This window comes from Amphiura filiformis, chromosome 18 (genome assembly GCF_039555335.1).
Source record: "Amphiura filiformis chromosome 18, Afil_fr2py, whole genome shotgun sequence".
Classification (NCBI taxonomy): domain Eukaryota; kingdom Metazoa; phylum Echinodermata; class Ophiuroidea; order Amphilepidida; family Amphiuridae; genus Amphiura; species Amphiura filiformis.
The window spans coordinates 7252719-7271628 of NC_092645.1; the positions used below are offsets into that span (position 1 = coordinate 7252719).

At 37.2% G+C, this 18910-nt stretch overlaps 1 protein-coding gene and 1 long non-coding RNA gene across 2 annotated transcripts in view; both read right to left on the bottom strand.

Annotated features, from left to right (window-relative positions):
* LOC140139571 (uncharacterized) overlaps positions 1–13892 on the bottom strand; it is an 18636-nt gene extending 4744 nt beyond the window's left edge. The window contains exons 1-7 of the mRNA XM_072161276.1: positions 13853–13892; positions 13189–13428; positions 12306–12658; positions 11309–11447; positions 10878–11095; positions 6644–6804; positions 348–541 (exon numbers count right to left, since the gene is read on the bottom strand). Coding sequence (XP_072017377.1) covers positions 348–541; positions 6644–6804; positions 10878–11095; positions 11309–11447; positions 12306–12658; positions 13189–13428; positions 13853–13892 — 1345 coding nt within the window. The remainder of the gene's footprint in view (positions 1–347; positions 542–6643; positions 6805–10877; positions 11096–11308; positions 11448–12305; positions 12659–13188; positions 13429–13852) is intronic.
* A 704-nt stretch (positions 13893–14596) lies between these two features.
* LOC140139356 (uncharacterized) lies at positions 14597–17910 on the bottom strand. The gene is made up of 3 exons (XR_011857093.1): positions 17810–17910; positions 15042–15278; positions 14597–14808 (listed from the first exon to the last, which is right to left on the bottom strand). It is a non-coding gene; the product is annotated as an uncharacterized lncRNA (long non-coding RNA).
* Between the last annotated feature and the right edge of the window lie 1000 nt (positions 17911–18910).

Below are 18910 nucleotides of genomic sequence, written 5' to 3' on the forward strand. Positions count from 1 at the left end.
ACACATAGTGGCGTAGAGTGATTTTCCAAATTTTCCGTTTCACATAGTGGCGTATAGCTTTAGAGCTAGCTATTATCCTATAATAGTTACTCCTTGTTAACTATTAAAGGTACAGTTTAATAGTTTCAACCTTAAACTTCAATTCCAAATGGAATCGGGCCACTGAGAGATAATAGTGTAGGAGTATCGACTCCCTCACTGGAGGCATAACCTACAAAAACGTTTTGCTCGGAAACATATTTTGTCCTTCACGTACGCCACTATGTGTTGCGATCGACGATTTATAGATGTAAAGCTAAAATAAATTTTGTAAACAAACACTACAGATTATTGTCAAACAATCTTACCAGAAACATTGTTCCAGTTTATGTAAGTTCGTCTTAAACTGTAGAGAAAATTTGGTTTGGGAACATTCTTCCTCTCCCAGTCACAATTTGGTGTAAAATCGTATGCTACGACTATCCAACCACTATCTACAGAGCAGCCACCGTAATTCCTATTAATAAACCATTGTCTGCCTACACCTTCATTTACTGGATGTCTATAAACAGAACAACAACAACAGATTCATCTACACTAATCATACAGGTTAAATTTCTAAAAAAATATCCGAGAGTGGTGTATGAAAATCATACAATTCACAAAGTAGAAGTATTTTGTTAGGCATAACATTAACAACCGCTGCTCAAACGTCCACCGAAATTGTTTCCATTTTTTATCCTTCCGAAATTACTTCCCAAAACTTGGTATGACTTAACCATTGTCCTACACGGGAAAATGTGTACCCCCCGTCATACGATTCTTCATCCGTCATACTAAAACGCTTGTTTTTACAAAAGTTAGATCCGATCCATCCTTATTCTAAAAGATATAGACTTTAAAATCCGGTAAAAATCACATCGTACGGAACCTTTTTAGCTGAAAATCAAATAATTATTTGTGTCTATTCTTTTGTACATAGACTTATGAGATTACCCGACTACCAACTATGAACTCAAGTAGTGCAGTCATAAGATCTGGACCGGTACTCGAGCGACTGAGATTCGATCCCCGTTGAATCCTTATTTTTTTTGCTGTCCAATAACTTTATTATATGTCAGTTTCTTCGAGCTTCATAGTCATTTAAAGTTATTGAGAATTAAGGTCGTTCAAAATTTCTTAAACTTGCATCATTTATTACCGATCCTTGCGTATATTTAATTAATATGTCTGGCATTGTTTAAACCTGCTAAGGGGAAACATTTTACCGCCTCCTTTCTTGATTATCTCGAATTTTGTATGTTTCCCAATTTTTCGAGGGCGCGCTCACTTTATGACGTCATAGTAACATTGGGAGAGATATGTTTGTACTTAGAGTTGACAATGACTTTCTTGCAGTGGATGGTTTCAATCTGTTTACCACGACCAGAATTGAAAAACGCGGATGTGGTGTCGCAGTTTACTCCCGAATGAAAACATTCCGGTGGAAACCTTACCCGACATCAATGTGCCCGACGAACTGGAATGCATTTGGCTTCGCGCCCGCCCCCACCGTCTACCACGAGCTGTGTCTGAAATAGTTATCTGTGCTGTCTATATACCACCCGAGTCACCGTACCAAGACTTGCTGATTGAACATATTTTGACAACCCCAGATACTCTAAAGTCTCAGCACCCTGAATTGGGTATAGTCATTTTAGGTGATTTTAATAGACTCAATATTAACCTACTGTGCAGAGCCCATTCATTATAACAACATGTTGATTTTGTTACGAGTCGCACTGACTCAAGGCCAAAATCACCTTTTACCCAAATTCACACGAATGCACAACACAAATACACTGTTTGATTAAGCTAACAAAATCTAAGTCTTTAATTGAAAGTCGTATATGATTGGTACCATATACGAGGGTTGGTCAATAATATCCCGCAACCATTATTTATCTCCGCTCATGCATGACTTAGATGACTGTTACTTACGATCAATAAAGTTTGTACCTTTGTCTTTCAAAACGCACAACAATTAGTATCAGAGTACCTTTAATCACGTAATCTCATTTGCATAAAGTCATTGATATATGTACACTGACAATTGTCAACATTGGCGAGAAATTTGAATTGCCTTTGAGGAACGTGTAGTAAAAAGAAGCAGAAGTAAGGACCAAAGCAGTTTACAAGCCTTATTTTTGGTATGAGGTAATCTGAGTATATTCAATTGATAATTGTGAAAGAAGAAATGTATCCGTCAACAGATGAGGAAAGGGACCGTCTTTGAACTTCACCAAAAATAGCCCACACGGCAGAAGAAATAATCCAAATTATCTCCAAAATAAAACAAAACCAAATATGGTTATTGGTATGGTATTAGAGATCATAGTCAGGACAATAGAATTTGTTGCAACAAAAATAGAAATATGCGCATTCGTTGATGGTATGCATTATTGAAAGTACCAAAAATGTATGAAAAAAGTAAAAATTCATCAAAAACGCACTAAAAATATGACTAATACAAGGTTTGCGGAACAGTAGCTGTGTGAGTGAATTGCTATACCAAGTCTTATGCTAAAATTAGACACACCTTTCGAAAGTCAAATTTCTTATTCAATCCAGAGCCTCTCTATGGTGTGCTATTTTAATTACAAAAACAAGACCTTTTGAAATTAAGGGTTCATTAAGAAAGAAATGTTTATGGTTTTACCACTGGAACCTACCTTTTTTATAATCAGTAGATACCCAATCAAACCAAATTGGTTAAATTTTGTCATCGATTAATCTTTCTATCTATTATTATGTAAAGAACAATGGGTGATAAAGCCTACTCATAATTGGAGATATTCAACACGATTTCTTTTCTTTAATAAAAATGGTATATGTCTAAAAGAGTCCAGCATCATGCCTATGTTATCGGTTTATAAAGCTGCAAAAACCGTGCCAGATTCTATACTTTTATTCTCGAGATATTTGGAATTATGTAACACTACCTCAGTTTGGCGCGAGATTTTCTTGACTACTTTTCACCATAAATCAGGCAGTGCCCATACGCTATTGTGTTTATGCTAATGTCATTACGTAATCAAGCATTCAGCATCGCTAATACATATTCGTTTTGAAAGACAAAAGTACAAACGAATTTAGCGTAAGTAACAGAGTGCCAAGTCATGCATGAGCGGAGATACACCATAGTTGCGGGAACTTATTGACCAGCCCTCGTATGACAACAAATGCTCATACACAATAATCAAACACTCTGATCTATTTAGTACTTAGCCAGCATTCTTCTTCTTGGTGATCATAAAGAGTTCTTGCAATGTTCTGGACGGCTGATGTAATATATCCTTATTCACTTGTCCTGCGTAAATATCCTTGCGTATGAAATCCTCACACAAAAATGGCGTTGCTTTCTCCAAACCGTTATCTCCTTGCGCTGCTTTCTCCAAACTTAACTCCTTGCGCTGCTTTCTCCAAACTTAACTCCCTGCGCTGCTTTCTCCAAAAATGGTGCTATTTCCACCTTTCACACAATATCTTCAGGAAGCAAGACTGCGATGCAGTTGTCCCCACTTATATTGACAGTTGCGTTGAATCAAAACACCAGACTTCAGCAAGTGGACAGAAGAATATATATTCCTTTTTTGGAAGAAGTACGTTCTTTGACGTATTCTATAGATCTTCTCCGACAACACTGGCAAATAGTAGTACTTTGATTACATGAAATATTTCTGGTTTGCAATTTCCTTTCTTTGAAGGAATTGGACTGTAAGCACATTAGCTAGCTAGCCCAGATCAACACTATAAACTGTCTTAATGATAAAGGCTATTGCAGCCTGTCAGATCTGTATCCAGATGATAATAATTGTAACCTTTTCCAAAAAGTCCGACACAATCCGCAGTAGACCCTATGTCTTACTTTTGTCCATGATTTTCGTAGCTCCGAAATAATAATCACAATTTCAGTCAAGGCTGAACTTGTAGGACTGTAGGAATCCTCCATGGCCACACTTTGTAATACTCTGTGGGTACCCAGCTTAATTATTATTGCTCTTATTTTTGAGAGGTAACTACACCAACCACATATTACAATCACATCGATACAGGTCTGCCAAGATGTTTTGTAGCCTATCTTGGATTTTCCCAATGTTCTAATAATAGACATTAACATTTCACCTTACATCACTTCCTGTGGGCTTTTCCCGTGATGTCATTCTTTCTTTACAGTCTCAGGGATTTCCCCTTGACATAAATAGTCTTGATAAATGATGTTGTCATTTCCATTATAGGGGATTTCCAGAAAAGTCATAATAAACAAACTATTGCATGATTATACAGGTAACTTCCCCTATTTCATGAAATACAATTATACAGGGTACATCACAGTAAACCAACACGTAACAATGCTATATTGGATTTGATCATTACAAACCTTCAGAAGTACTATGGTACTCCTATTGTGAGCTCTCCGATCGGTAAAGGTGACCACAACACTGTCTACTGGTCAGCAGTAGGGTATAGTAAGAACGGTAAATCTCACAAAAGAACAGTTAGGCCATTATGTAAACAAAGTGTGCATGAGTTTCGAAGATGGATAACCAAACATTCTTCTTGGACTGAGGTTCTGAACGCGACATCTCCTGCTGATAAAGCGAATGCATTTAATGCAACTGTTCAGGAAGCAATATTGATCTTCACTTCCCCTCTAAGGTTATCAAACTACATTCCGAGGATAAACCTTGGATCACTCCTGAGATTAAGAACCTACTCAGGAAACGTCAGGTAGCTTTTGCAAAGAAGAAAATGTTTCTCTGTCGCTTTCTCCGCAATAAGGTTAGTCGTGCCATCGATCAAGCGAATAAATTTTACTACAGTGATCGCATTCAGAACCTCAAGTCAAGTGATCCATCAGGATGGCACAAGGAAATCCAACTAATAACCAACAATTGCCAGAAAAGGCCAATTATCTCAGTCCCCGGGTGTCCAGCAAAATGATGAAAAAGCAATTGCATGGGCTATAAAGAGACTGATGTTCAGGAGTTGGATGCTTGGAGAAAAGACCATCATCTCAAGCTCAATCCCAGTAAGCGCAAGGTGATGCAGGTTTGTTTCATGAGGGAACCTCCTGTCCCTCCTAGTCTTCACATTGCTGGGATTGAGCTTGAGGTGGTGTCTGAGACTAAGCTCCTGGGGCTCCTTAGTCATATGAGTCATTTTCATATTTCAAAATGCCAAGAGGTGGTGTCAAATGAAAGAGAACAAAGTAAAGAATATAATAAAAATACTTTTCCCACCGGGGTCCCACTCCTCATAAGACCTGGGTCAATATTTATATTTTGGGTCCTTTTCCATATCTCGAATTCCCAAGAAGATATGACATCCCGAGTGGTGTCAAATGAAAGAGAGAAAAAAAAGTAAAGAATAGAATAAAAGTAATTTTCCTACCGGGGGTGACACTCCTCGTTAGACCTGGGTTGATATTCATATTGTGGATCCTTTTCATATCTTGCAATGTCAAGAAGATATGACCCCCGAGTGGGGTCAAATGAAAAAGGAAAAATACAGAATATACAGAATCAAGACTGGTAAATATTCCTATTTTTGGTATCTATCTCGAAATGCCGACAGTGATATACCACAATATAGTGCCGAAGGTGTGGTAACCGCTCTAGTTTCCATAATAGGAGCTGTTGGGGATATCGACATCTATATTTTGCCATTAGCCATGAACAATTGTGCATAGACATTCCACCTTTCCATTATCATTTTATTGCCGACACACCTCGTCTAGACTATGCCATAGTCGAATTTTATTAAAAATATATGTTATTATTAGTCATGATGAACCCATTTCGTTGAACTCAAAATTATACTGATGTTTATTAAAAGTAAAGTATTCAATAGTAAAATGAAGAATTAAGAATATCAGATGATTAGTGACAATAAAAGTAATTGAATGCAACATTATCTTTCATAATTATAATGGCTCACTTTAATACTGAACAATTCTGATTTTGGAATCTACCAGTTTATTGATAGAAAACCACGAAAATCCGGCTATGGACTTTAAATTTTAAGCAGAACTTTGCCCGGGACTTTGCTCTCTAAACACACACTGTCAAGCATACTTGTTTATCAGTCCATTTACCACAAGTACTAAGCATGGTATAGTACAAGACGCGCTAGATGTTTGATGAGAGATTAACTTTCGCGTCATTACAAAAGCGCCGCAAATACCACAGATAGTTGTGTACGTTGTAGTTAATGGTAATGGCGCGGGCCCGGAAGATTTAAACCATAGCGAGATATGGGCGACCAATCACAAGGCAGATCCATTTAAAGATACATTACATCATGGCCAATTTTAGTTAGGCCAGAAATTGGCCTAACTCTCCATTGAGTCCCGTGTTAAAAATCTTAACCGCAAGGCAAAGTCAGTAGTCCACTTAGGAAGCTAACAAACAGAGGGAGTGCGGTGACTGAAAAGATCAGATACAGATGTGAAAATCTATCAGTTGCACACAAATCAATATAAATCAGAGTTTTATGCTTAAATGTAATAGCCAGAGTATGCAAAATGGGCAAGTGGACTACGGAGAAGGATACACCTCGTCTGACACAGACATTTTAACAACTACAGTTATGCAATACAATGTTGTTTAATTCCATCACTTACCCTTCCGCAGAAAAGTAGTTTTGAGTTTCACTCGCAATGTCATCATATGGTGAAACGAGCAAGCGGTCATTTGAAAACCAATCTAATCTGTTTGAGCCAGTTCCATTGAAGAGTAGAGACACTAACTCTACACCGGTGTAGTCAAGCAGCACTACCGTGACCTGAGAAATATTATCAATGTGAATAAAAAATCCGATCAAGTTTTCAGTTTCCTCCATATGTCGTTGAGACACCATTGAAAAAATACAACAGTTTGCATTTCTTGGAAGACATTAGAAGATTACTAGGCTAGGGCATGGGTTTTTGCCCAATTCAAAAGTAAAACCTGATAAAACCACGCACAAAATAAATCTCTTATCCTACCAATTGCAAAAAAATTACACTGAAATGAGATGCCCTCGTTCCGTAATAGGTTTATCAATTAAAGATAAATGCAAGAAGCTGTAAACACGTCTCTATTGGTTTGACCAAGTCATAAGAAAGCCTTATCATAGATGTGTGGGTGTATGTATTGGTGTTGGGGTGTGTGCATGTATGGATGAATGTGTGTACTATTATGAAGGTATAGCTAGTGAGTGAATGTTCTTTAAGGGATGAGCCTATAGGAATAACGACCAAACAAAGAAATTCTTGTTTATGCCGTAATATTGTAGTCTTTCAACCCTTTCACAACTTCAGCTGTGTAACTTACAAAAATTCCCGCTAAAAAGTGGTTCTTTTAATTTTAGAAAATACATTAATAATCGCATTGGACTTTTCGTACTGATCGTACTATAAGTGACCACCAGCCTATAATGTTCTAATCACACTATAGACTGGGATTACACGTGACGTCATTGCCAGGCAATTGGTCTCTATTGTTCCTTGCCCGGAAATATGCCCACGCAGTCAGAGACCGTGCTTTTAAAACGCCCGCCAGATCACAATAAGGCCATTGAACTGTGTAGTGGCCATACGTACTCGTTGAAGTATAACGGTAGCACGTTCCCTTACCGACTCATTATTATTGTGTGGAAAGGGGTCAGGGACGGTATTCTGATCATTCTAATCCTTTCTTTTGAGGTCAATAGATAAAAGAAAGGCCTTGAACACAGGTGCTGGATTGTAGATAATATTTAATCATCAAAGCTGCTGGCATAAGAAATTTCGAGGAGGCAGCGCTTATTATTTCTTGTAAACACAATCTAATGTGGTACTCACTACATGTAGAAGGCCGGGCGGGTCTGCAAATTAGTTTAGCTTCATGTTCAGTTTAATCAATTAAAATACTATGGCAGGATATCAAAAAAATCGCGAGGCATTCTTTCTTGTTATGGACGACAAGTATTAATTTTTATATTATTATGCAAAATCCAGTCCCTTCTCAATTGAATAGGCTCCGAGATTAGACTTTCCTTTCCAAAAAAAATTATATGGCCTAGAGGACATGATATAGGCCTAATCTAAACCCATATTCGGTATCCAGAAACCTTCACAGTCCGAGCGGCGCTTGCACTCGCATCGCATTAAACTAGACAAAGTTCGCTAAACTGAGGCCTGCTTCAATTGCCAACCTTTATCGAGGGGCGAGTTTGAGGTTTCATAGTCATCTATTACCTATACCATTTTTCACCCCGATGTGGCAGTGATGTCAACGCGTTGTGAACAGCTGTTTCGCTCTCGCATCTATGCGGTGTCTTTAAGCGCGTGTGTATGTACACCAGCGCAATCGAACTCCAGCGAGTGATGCTGCGCCTAATAAAATTCGTATAATGCCCCCAGCATACTTTCCTGCCGCTTGCCGCAGCGGCAGAGCGTTTCAACCAATGACAAGCCTTGATTGTGTCCGATTGTCTGCAATGCGCGTGCGCCACGCCGCTCATTGCAAGCGGCAGGGTAGTATGAAACCAACTTTATACTGACGTGACCCCGGATGTGACGTCACTGTCACATCAGGGTAAAATGGTATTGAACAACGCAAATCAGCCAAATTTGTCATAAGTTTGAATAGCGAAACCGTGAATATAGTCTTACACATCTTAGTATAACCTTGTCGTTAGTGTGATACTGAATGCAGCGCCATATTTGGAATATATTCGTACACGGTGTGGGCAAATAGTTGGTCAAATGTAGGCTAAGTAGGCCTAAATCATGAAAATCGCTTAATCTGGATAATATCAACCAGTAACGGACACTGAGACAACACTACGTGTGAAGTTTGAGGTTAGTAAAGCTTTTCCTTGTTATAAAAAACAAGGAAAAGGCAGTTATTTTTATCACAACGCGATATTTTTAAAAAGTACATTTTGAGAGGGCCTACGCTGGTTCTTTTGATTCTAGTTTAAAATCTGTTCATCACATGCAGTCCGATTTGGTATCTATGGTTTCATCAAAGTCTTGAGAACTAATTTGGATGGTAAGTTGGTTAACAAAAACGATACTGTTAAAAATAGCGGTATTTATGCAAGCGGCGTATCTATTGTGTAAAATGCATTGAAAATTGTCGGCTAAAGAGGGCATAAATTAAAATCGCGAAGAGTAATAGCAACAATAACTATCTACATTCCAAGCGGAAACGCTTTTCAAAAACATACCACCTTTTTCGGGCAATCGTTCAAACCGAAATATGAAATTCCAGGCCATCTGTAAAAAAGTGCGTGAGCAGAAATGACCATGAACTTGGGTCACCGAAACAAGTGTTTATATTAGTGTCAGGCCTTTCATAGTGATACAACAATTAGCCCCCAATAATGGCTTTCATTTGAACCGTTATTTGTTAAACTGCGATTTTTACTTTTTGAGAAATCAATGAATGTATCAACAAACTTTTCGAAAGTCGATTTAAAATGGCCTAACCCGTTAATAGCCACCAAGTATTTGTAAACAGAATTCGTAAAATAAATATAATACTGGAGTTTACTTTGTGCAACTTTACTACGTAGCAAAAATTTAAAAAGTAAGTTTTAGTATAAGATTTATTTCCCGAATATATTTAAATAAATGACATCATTATCTTACACATTCTGGACTTATGAGGACATTATCAATTTCAAGGTTCTCATGTTTTCGCCAGCGTTATCGCCAGCGTTAGCTGGCTATCTAATTCGGAGATCGTCTTTGTTTACTAAAGAGATTACGGGGTACTAGCATTGGTTTGAATTACTTTGCGGAACTTTTTATGGTGAAAATATATAATAGACCTGTTATTGGATTTGTAAGAAAAAGAAAGTATGTTTTGCCGTTTCAACGAATGAAAACGAGTGAGAATTTCAAAAGTTATGGTTTGAAGGAAATATGACATTAAAAGTTCATGCCAGGCCTATAATAGTTTCCACAGCATATCAACGAAATAAAATTATAGAATCCTTGTTATCAGGCGTTCTTAGATTTACATTTGCAGACGTCCTGGAGATCAGCACAGCATGAGATGTGAGTGTATTGATAACATGATTAAAACCTTTATCGACGTAAAAGTCAAAGTAAAAATATCCTATATCCTGTATCGTTTTATGGATAAAATGATTCAAAATGTCATTTATGAAATAATTTATATCTTAAACATCAGTTTTGTCTTTTCAACGGGAAAAATTCGATGCAATTTCAGGGCCTATTTTTGATATGGGTATAATTTATATACATGTAGGACTATTATAATTGAACAATATCAGTCTTTGTACATTTTATAATGTGCTATATTAAGTATAAATTGCGAATTAATATAAAATTAATGTGCATGTAGGCCTATAAGGCAAGTAAGGTGGCAGTTTTTAGCCAATTAACTAAAAACTGCATTTCTTTATATTAATAATGAGCTAAGGGTAGCCTAAAAGGCAGAAAAGACAAAAAGACAGAACAATTTGGAGTAATTAATTGACAGGAAGTTATAGGAGTTGTTTGGTTTGCTGTTTCTGTGTGCATGTTCTCATCATTGATGGTTTGGTGGACTGAAACATGATAGATCATAAAAAAGGGTGATCCTAAAAATGCCTTCCACCCAAACTAATTACAAGGCATCTTCTGCATTGAAGCTGGCTTTCCCTTTAGAGGGAATTTTTATTAATGTAGGACTGTACATTCTGTGATGCTGTGATATCAAGCGTGAGGAAGCCATAGTGGCTAGTAAGGTCAAAGGTCGAACGTCATTTGACCATTCGAGCACTGCGGGACTCCTTTAAATCGGACTACCGTACGTAGTGATATTATGGGATTTTTATTTTAGCAATTGATGTATATTATTATTTTTAGCCTATCGCACCTTATCAATACTGTGAGTCTCCCAGTCGGTAGCGAAAGAACTCTTGTAATGTCCGTTGAACTTTGTATTGAGTTGACGTGCTTCATGTATATCCTCGTGCAAGGGTTCAGGTCCTTCCCATACTTGTAAAGGGTCATATTCATCAAACCCGTTGGCGCTGTTCATTGGTGCTGTAGCAATGCTAGATACAGCTTTGAATACTAAATGCCATTCAGGATCTAGACCAAATATATGAAATTAAAAATAAATACCTGCAAACGATCCAAATTATCCCTAAGGTGGTGAGTATTTTATGACATTGAATATCCTATCATGACCACATCATTCGTGAATTCCCATTTATGTTACTAACAAACTACTGAAAATATAGCAAATTTAATGTATCGTTTATTTTGTATTTATAATTTATGTTACATTACTTTGCAGCTCACCTTCGCAACCTATGAGGTCAAATCGCATGCTGATATGCCCGTGCCACCTCATAGGTTGTATCCTGATGACAGTCGCTCGTACAGGTGAAGGAAATCGTCTGGTGACTACGGTGTCCCGGTCAGTATTACCATCGAAAACCTGAATAGGAAACAAGTTAATTTCTAACCTTTGTAAGATCAACATTATCTCTTACTCAGCACATTGTGTACGGTTACATTTAAATACCAATGTTACGCTTACCGCTATGCAATAATTATGAGCCCGGTGCGCAAAAAGTGCTTGTCTTTCCCTCTTTTCCGCTTGCGTCCCTTTTAACCAAAAATGCTTTGCCACGCCACTCCGATTTACCCTCACCGGGCCTTATAAATAATACGGCCCACTTACAATTTTCTTTCCGTGATGGTGTCAAATGAGTGTGAATATCAATCTGTTTGTGTCGTCACTTCAATCTAATAAAATTTATTAACCCTTGAACTATAAAGTTAGATTTTTATTCAATCTCTTGCGTATAAAATTCCTCAGTGATTTCTGTTTGTCTAATTATTTGTATTTTGCTGCTGCTGTTGTTGCTCCTGTTTTTGGTAGCTTTTGTTATTTTTTTAAACCAAACTAGGTGGAAAAATGTTTTGATTGAATTTGAATTGATAACATCTAGGCTTTTTTGATTCAACTCAGACTTTTGTTTTCCACACCTTACGTCTACAATGTAAAGCGCTTTAGCCGCGATTTTAGAGTTGGTCAAATTCGACAAAATAATCGTCGAAGTGCTTTACAAATTCAGTAGACACAGTAAATGTCGTATCAAACGGACAAATGTGAAAAAGAAGACCACTAATTGCATCTAGCATAGATTTCTTACCAGACTTGTTATATAAGATTTTATCTTACAAATCACAATATGAAATGAGGCGGTTCTCCATGATTCTTTAGATTCAAGAGAAATTTTAATCCGTAACAAATGACATTTACTATAAGATACTATGTTCAGTTTCATACCATATCTTCCTGATTGTTAAGTGTCTGCACATATTTCCAGTCCACGCCATAGGTTTTATAAAGCACTTTGAATTTGGTCACCCACCGGTCGAATACATCCCTTCCTTGAATCATCACTCCACTGACCCACATAACGGCGCGTAGGTTGACTTGGATCCATGGGTTGATATCATTGATTGCAGCGACCCATCCTCCCGCGGACCGTACTCCAGTAACCGTAGATATGTCTCTTTGGTGATTCAATCTGGCATTGTGAGGACCGCATTTAGCCTTGTTGCTCCAGATAGTAGACGCTGTTATTTGCCCGTCTTCAATCCGACTATCTTCCATTCCAAGTTGATGTAGACAATCATCTAAGTGGGATAAATTCATAGTCGAATCTTTTCTTTACCGCTGTTTACCAGAAATATTTCAAACTGGTGAAAAATTACGTTTATTATGATAATTCCTGTCGATCATGCCACCGTTTTTCCATGTTATATTTCCTCTACATGGAGGATGGCAATATTTTTCTCACATTTACGGCCCTAACTACTATGGGCTACTTGCAGGGAGGAGATAAGTTTAAGTGACCGCTCGTAGGTTCGAATTGCAATAAGCCTAATCAGGGAAACTCCAGTGGCCAAGGTTAAGGCACAGGTCTTGTAAACCTGAGGTCCTTGGTTCGATTCCCATGCGGGATCACTTTCTCTGCTTGTCTCCTTGCTTATTTTTCACCGGCGAACCTGGTGAAAATTACTTTAAAATAACACAGCCAATTACTTTAAATAACACAGCAATTTGAAGCCAGGAATTCAATGTTCGAGGCTTCTGTCATGAATGTGGATCTGGTTTTGTTCATTTTTGTTTAAAACCCCGTCCTACCCCACCCCCGTAATCTTACCAACTACGTAAAATGAGCAACTTTCCTGATTCCCATATTCATCAACAGCTACACACGTTACATGTCTTTGTCCATTGATAAAGTTAACAGTTCCGGGCGAAGGGTCACAAGTAACTGTAGGACTATGACCAGAGTTATCGGTAGCCATAGGCTCTTTCCATTCTGTCACAAATGTCGGTGAACCAACACTTCTGTTGATTGCTTGATCTGGGCAGTGCGCCAATGAAGGAGCTTCATTATCTGATTTCAGAGAAGTGAAATTTATCCCGATAGTTTTAGGATCAAAGCAATTAGCAATTTAATGGCCTTGCTTTAAAGGCATATAATGTATTAGTTTACAAAAGCTTAGATTAATGAGAGCCTTTCTGTGGTATACAAAATACTGAAATTGATATTTATACATATGGTAAGATGTCAATACAGAATCTACATGCACTGATGATACGAAAACAGAAACGCCTTTTACTCCAGAGTGACATTTTTTTATTCCCTTCGGTGTGTTTGTTCTGATTTAAACAAACAAACAAACAAACAAACAAACAAAACAAACAAACAAACAAAATACACATCCAGAGGCTCTCGACTTTGACTAGGGCTAGGATGAGCAGCAGTATGGTTTTTCAATTTGATTATGTAAATTTTATAGATTAAGCGATTGGGTTACTCTGGTTGAAATTCATACACCACCTAGGGTCATCCGTCATGGCCGTCGGTTCATGTAAGGCCGTCGATAGACGAAAGGCGTTGGTGAAAAAAAAAATGGGTTAACAATGGACTATTTCTTACTCACGGTGACAGAAAAAAATGGGAAAATTGTTTTAAAAAAATGATGAAAAATTGTGAATTAAATTGAATTAAAAAAACTTCCGTCGGCAAAAACTATTTCCGTCGGTACATTTACAAGTTGTGCCCCCCACGTTCCAAAATCCTGGCTACGCTACTGAAGGTTGACACCAAAATCATCGGTAGCCATAGGATCTTGCCATGCGATCATAGCGGTTGCTTAGCCGGGATCTGTGTTGGCTGTTTGGTTTGCAAGGCAAGACGCCATTGCAAGATCTTCATTGTCTGATCTTAAACAGTTATTTGAAGGTTTTGTAATATTAATATATTGATGGTATAATGTTATTCTACGAATTGACTAACTGTCATCAAAAAGTATACCAATGTAATAAGTTGAGCATTTCATAAGAACCGTGTTTTAAAAGATCTTTTAGAATACCCTACCATTTTTTACATTCACATTGTATGTGTATGGGTCGTTCATAAAAGATGTCATTGAAAATCTACAGTGGTAGGGTATTCTACAAGAAGTCCCTTTCACAAGTGTGACTATTGGTATGTTTATAAGCTTATTACTCATTGAGTATTCTGATAATTTAAAAGACGTACCTCCAACTTTGATGTCGAAATTACAGGTCTTACTGATTCCTCTTCTATCTACAGCTCTACACACAACTTGTGATATTCCAATCGTAAAATTTGTTCCAGAAGGTGGGTAACAGGTTGCCTTATAGACGTAATCAGTAGAATCAGTAGGCACGGGGTCCAGCCACTGAACCATAGCCATTGTTTTGCCTTGGTCTGTTTGAACCACTTTGGGTGCAGGGCATGTTAGATCTTTATGTACGCAAAATAGTGTTAAATTGGGTTAATTTAAATTATATATTTTTGACACAAGCTGACGAATTATTGTTATTGTATTTATCATCATCATATGTAAAAATGTGTTGCTGCTGAAAAATATTACCGAAGCGTTTTACCGCTGTATTCTTCGCAACTGCAAAGCACACGCAAAACGTCCAACTATATTATGGCCTTAACTGATATACATTTTTTAAAAACAAGCTTACTCATACAGTCCAAATCATAAAGTTTCATGAACATGCTGACATATTCGCTGGTTGCCATAGGCTCCTCGACATCACCCGATTTTGAAGTTTGCATTGTTTTGATCAAATTCGCTCCTCCAAAAGTAACGCTTGTGCAACTACATGGGTCGTTGTCGTGTAACACCCAACGCCAATTATGGTCGTGATCGTTTCCCTGTCCAACTACACAGTTATTTGCCTCAATGAACGTGATGCGATCTGGTATTAAAAAAATTATATTGAATGTCTTTGAATGGTGATACAAGAATATTGCACGGAATATAAAAAACAACGATGTACTTCTGACTTGCTTTGATCTGATAATTGCTTCAGACGGGCAATTATTGTAAAAACAAAGCTAAGGAAAATGAGCGTGATAGTGGAGGTATTGCGGACTTTGAGCCATTTTAGTGTGCAACGCTAATACGGTGTCCACCAAAAATGCTCTAATATCTCGACCAAGGTCAATACGACAGTATTATATTTCTGAAAAAATGTTTTCTATTTGCACCGTTTATGTGACCGCTTATGGGTTCGAATTCAAGTAGCCTAATCATGAAGCTCCCGTGGCCGAGTGGTTAGGGTACAGGTCTCGTAAACTTAAGGTCCTGGTTTCGATTCCCAGACGGGATCACTTATTTTCTACTTGTCTCTTTTATTATTTGCGACGGCGAACCTGGTGAAAAATTATGTTTATTGACATAATTCCCGTCGATCATGTCGATCCGCGTGACTAGGAAGGTAACGTTTGTCTTTATATTGGTTACTCTATTCTGCGATTCCACGTGATCTTTATATGAAAGCATGGTGGTAGTTTAGAAAGGCAGAATGGTAGTAGAAAAATAAAGTAACCCAGCAAACCCACAACGTTTACAGAAAACGCTGAAATGTTGGCTTATATCAAGGGTATAAAACGAGTTGACAAAATATTTTGCAAAAACGTGTGCCGAAAACGTGTTAATAACACGTTTATGGCGTTTAAAAAAATTGTGTTTGCTGGTACGTTGTGAATCAGCCTGCAGAATGCACAACCAAAGCCACTTTTGTAAAGAGATGTCGTATTCGAAAAAAAATGTAATGAAACTGAAATACCCAGATTTGTTGGCTTCAGAACCCTCCTGAATAATAATAAAAGGAAAACCTTATAACAAATAAGAGAAGTAATTTGCAATATCACTCAGAAAGAACGAAATTGAAGACCTGAGCGCAAGAAGTCCACTTGGCCCCTCAACATGTATACACTAAAGTTGCGTATAGTTTCGTATAGTTTGGTAATGTTTTATACATGTTCAGGGGCCAAAACAAATCTTTTACAACCTTTCATGATGTTTTCACCCTGGAACATGTATTAAACATTCTAAAACCCTAAGAAACTATTCGTAACTTTAGTGTATACATGTTGAGGGGCCAAGTGGACTTCAGGCCTACTTGCGGTCAGGTCTTCAATTATTCGTAGATATTTTGCGCTTCTATTACTTCTTTGAAAATTCTGATAAATTTGTTGTTGTTCTTTTTGTCTTTGCAATCAACAATAACCAATAAAAGACAAAACGTGTTGAGCTTGTTTGTTTGGTAATGCCATATCGTTACTTAGATACAAAGGTCATTTAAATGTTTTCCTCAATTTTTTTAATGAAAACAATATACACAGATGGATTTTTGTGAAAAATCAGTCATTGTGTCGACGCAACTGAATGAAGAAAGCGAAAGTAATTAGAGAAAAGACGAACCATCAGTGAAGTCGAAGTCAATTAGTAAATTGTTTTAATAAATAAGCATTTGTTTCGTAAGTTTAAGTAAAAACAAATTAGCTAATTGCTTTCCGTAATACCGTTGCCAATAGCTTTGGATACCAATATCATAATCCATTTTTGGCAGTTTTTATCCATTTAGCTATAAAAAATGCAATGTACTTAATATTATTACATTTATCTTATAGGAAATTAGTAAAGGAAGCCAATAATCGGATTCGTATTTCCATAAGTCTTACGTACCTTGTGTTAACCCTAGAACTATGAGATTTTTATCCGTCGTAAAAAACGCGTGATTTTATGCCCAAACAACCTATGCTAATCGAAGATCCGTCGTTTGCGCTCACTTTAGTGATAATTTTTTTACCCCAGCACCTTACCCGGGGGTAGGATGGGCCATCCAAAATGACCATAGAGGGGGGTTGGTGAGGCCCACCATTGGTTTCTACAGTAAAATCAATGATTTTCATTTCGCTCTTGTAAAATTATTCCAAGAGCTACTGACTTTCTATTACCCGCATTTACATAGGCGCCCTCCCATTATGACTTCATTACGACATTATTTGAGGAATGTTTGTACTTATTTTGGTATCACTGAGAACAGACCCCTAGCTATATATTGGTATCAAAGATGACGGTATATGACGTTTATAATTGCAAATTAGTGGGTTGCAACAACCCCCTCCCCCCTTCATAGTCCGTATTACAAAATATGGCGCAGTAGTTATATGCTTAAGGCCAACAATGTATCACAACAAACGTTTCAGGCGATTTTCCTCCCGAGAAAAGTCATACACACGGGGCGGGAATGAATCCGATTAAATCAAGCCTTTGGCATCTCTTTTACAAAACCCGTATCATTGCTCTTGTGTGTCAGCTTTATTTGTGTCAATATTTGATTCTCTCCTCCGACCCGCATTAATAAAGTAGTTTCACAGCATGGATGTTGCAAAAGAACGGTGGTGGTGATTTTGGTGGTATTTTTAAAATAAAACCTACCTTGTAAAATGTATGCTAATAGCAAAACTGCCAGTACATTTTTTCCTAACCGATGCATATTGTACCGATTAGGAATCGTTGCATTATATTTTATCAACCACTGCAAATTAATAACAATAATAAACAAAATGGCAATAATAAGGATAATAAGATTATGTATCCGTTAAAATGAATCATGTTCTAAACATTATAAAAAGTTCACATTATAAATAAATACCTAGTATTTTGGCCTGTATTCTTCTCTGCGGCAAAAACGTGTGGTTGTGACAAACCTTGAGAAGAACTTAGCCCTAGACAAAGTTATTCCTTTTAGCGCCAAATCGCACGAGATAAACCAAAAATCATTAACAAACCGTTTATCGCTACAAACAAAACCGCATGCAAAATATCGAAATAAATACTGAACCTTAGACATCTAAAATTGGTAAAAGTATAGAAATAATAATACAAATATTAAGAATGTTGCATATTTATGACTATTTATTATTCACTTTGAATTGCCATTGTACGGTTTGCACTACTTCAGCGCTTATCTTGCACAAAACAATAAGCCAGTGTTTGAGTTTCTATACCACTTCGCAACATCTCATAAAGTGTACTAATTAGGTAAGCTAAATCATTGGTCATGTTATATATAAGATATATTGTACTTTATGTATCGTATATTAAAAAAACATTATATACTTACCAACATTTGCAATCATATAACGCCTACATCTTCATCACCAGTTAATGAGTAAGGCACAACGGGCAATAATGACGAAGAAATTCTTAGCTACGCTTTGCAAACACTATCACTAATGATGACGAACATCTGACATTGCCAAAGTCTCAGCAAATACACACTATTGGGCTACTTCTGATGATCTCTGTTGGGAAAGTGTTCTGCTCCTTAGAAACCAATAAGCGGCTTATAAGTTGGACATAGTTTTATTGTTAAAAATCGTGATTTTGAATAAATTTAGCAATAATGTGTATAATATTTTTGCTTTACGCTAAGATTTGTCTTTGGCATGTCGCTCTCTTGAAATACCACCAAAAATACCAACTTTTGGAAAAACGCCCCAAAATTTAAAACAAACATGAACCTTCCAAAATAAA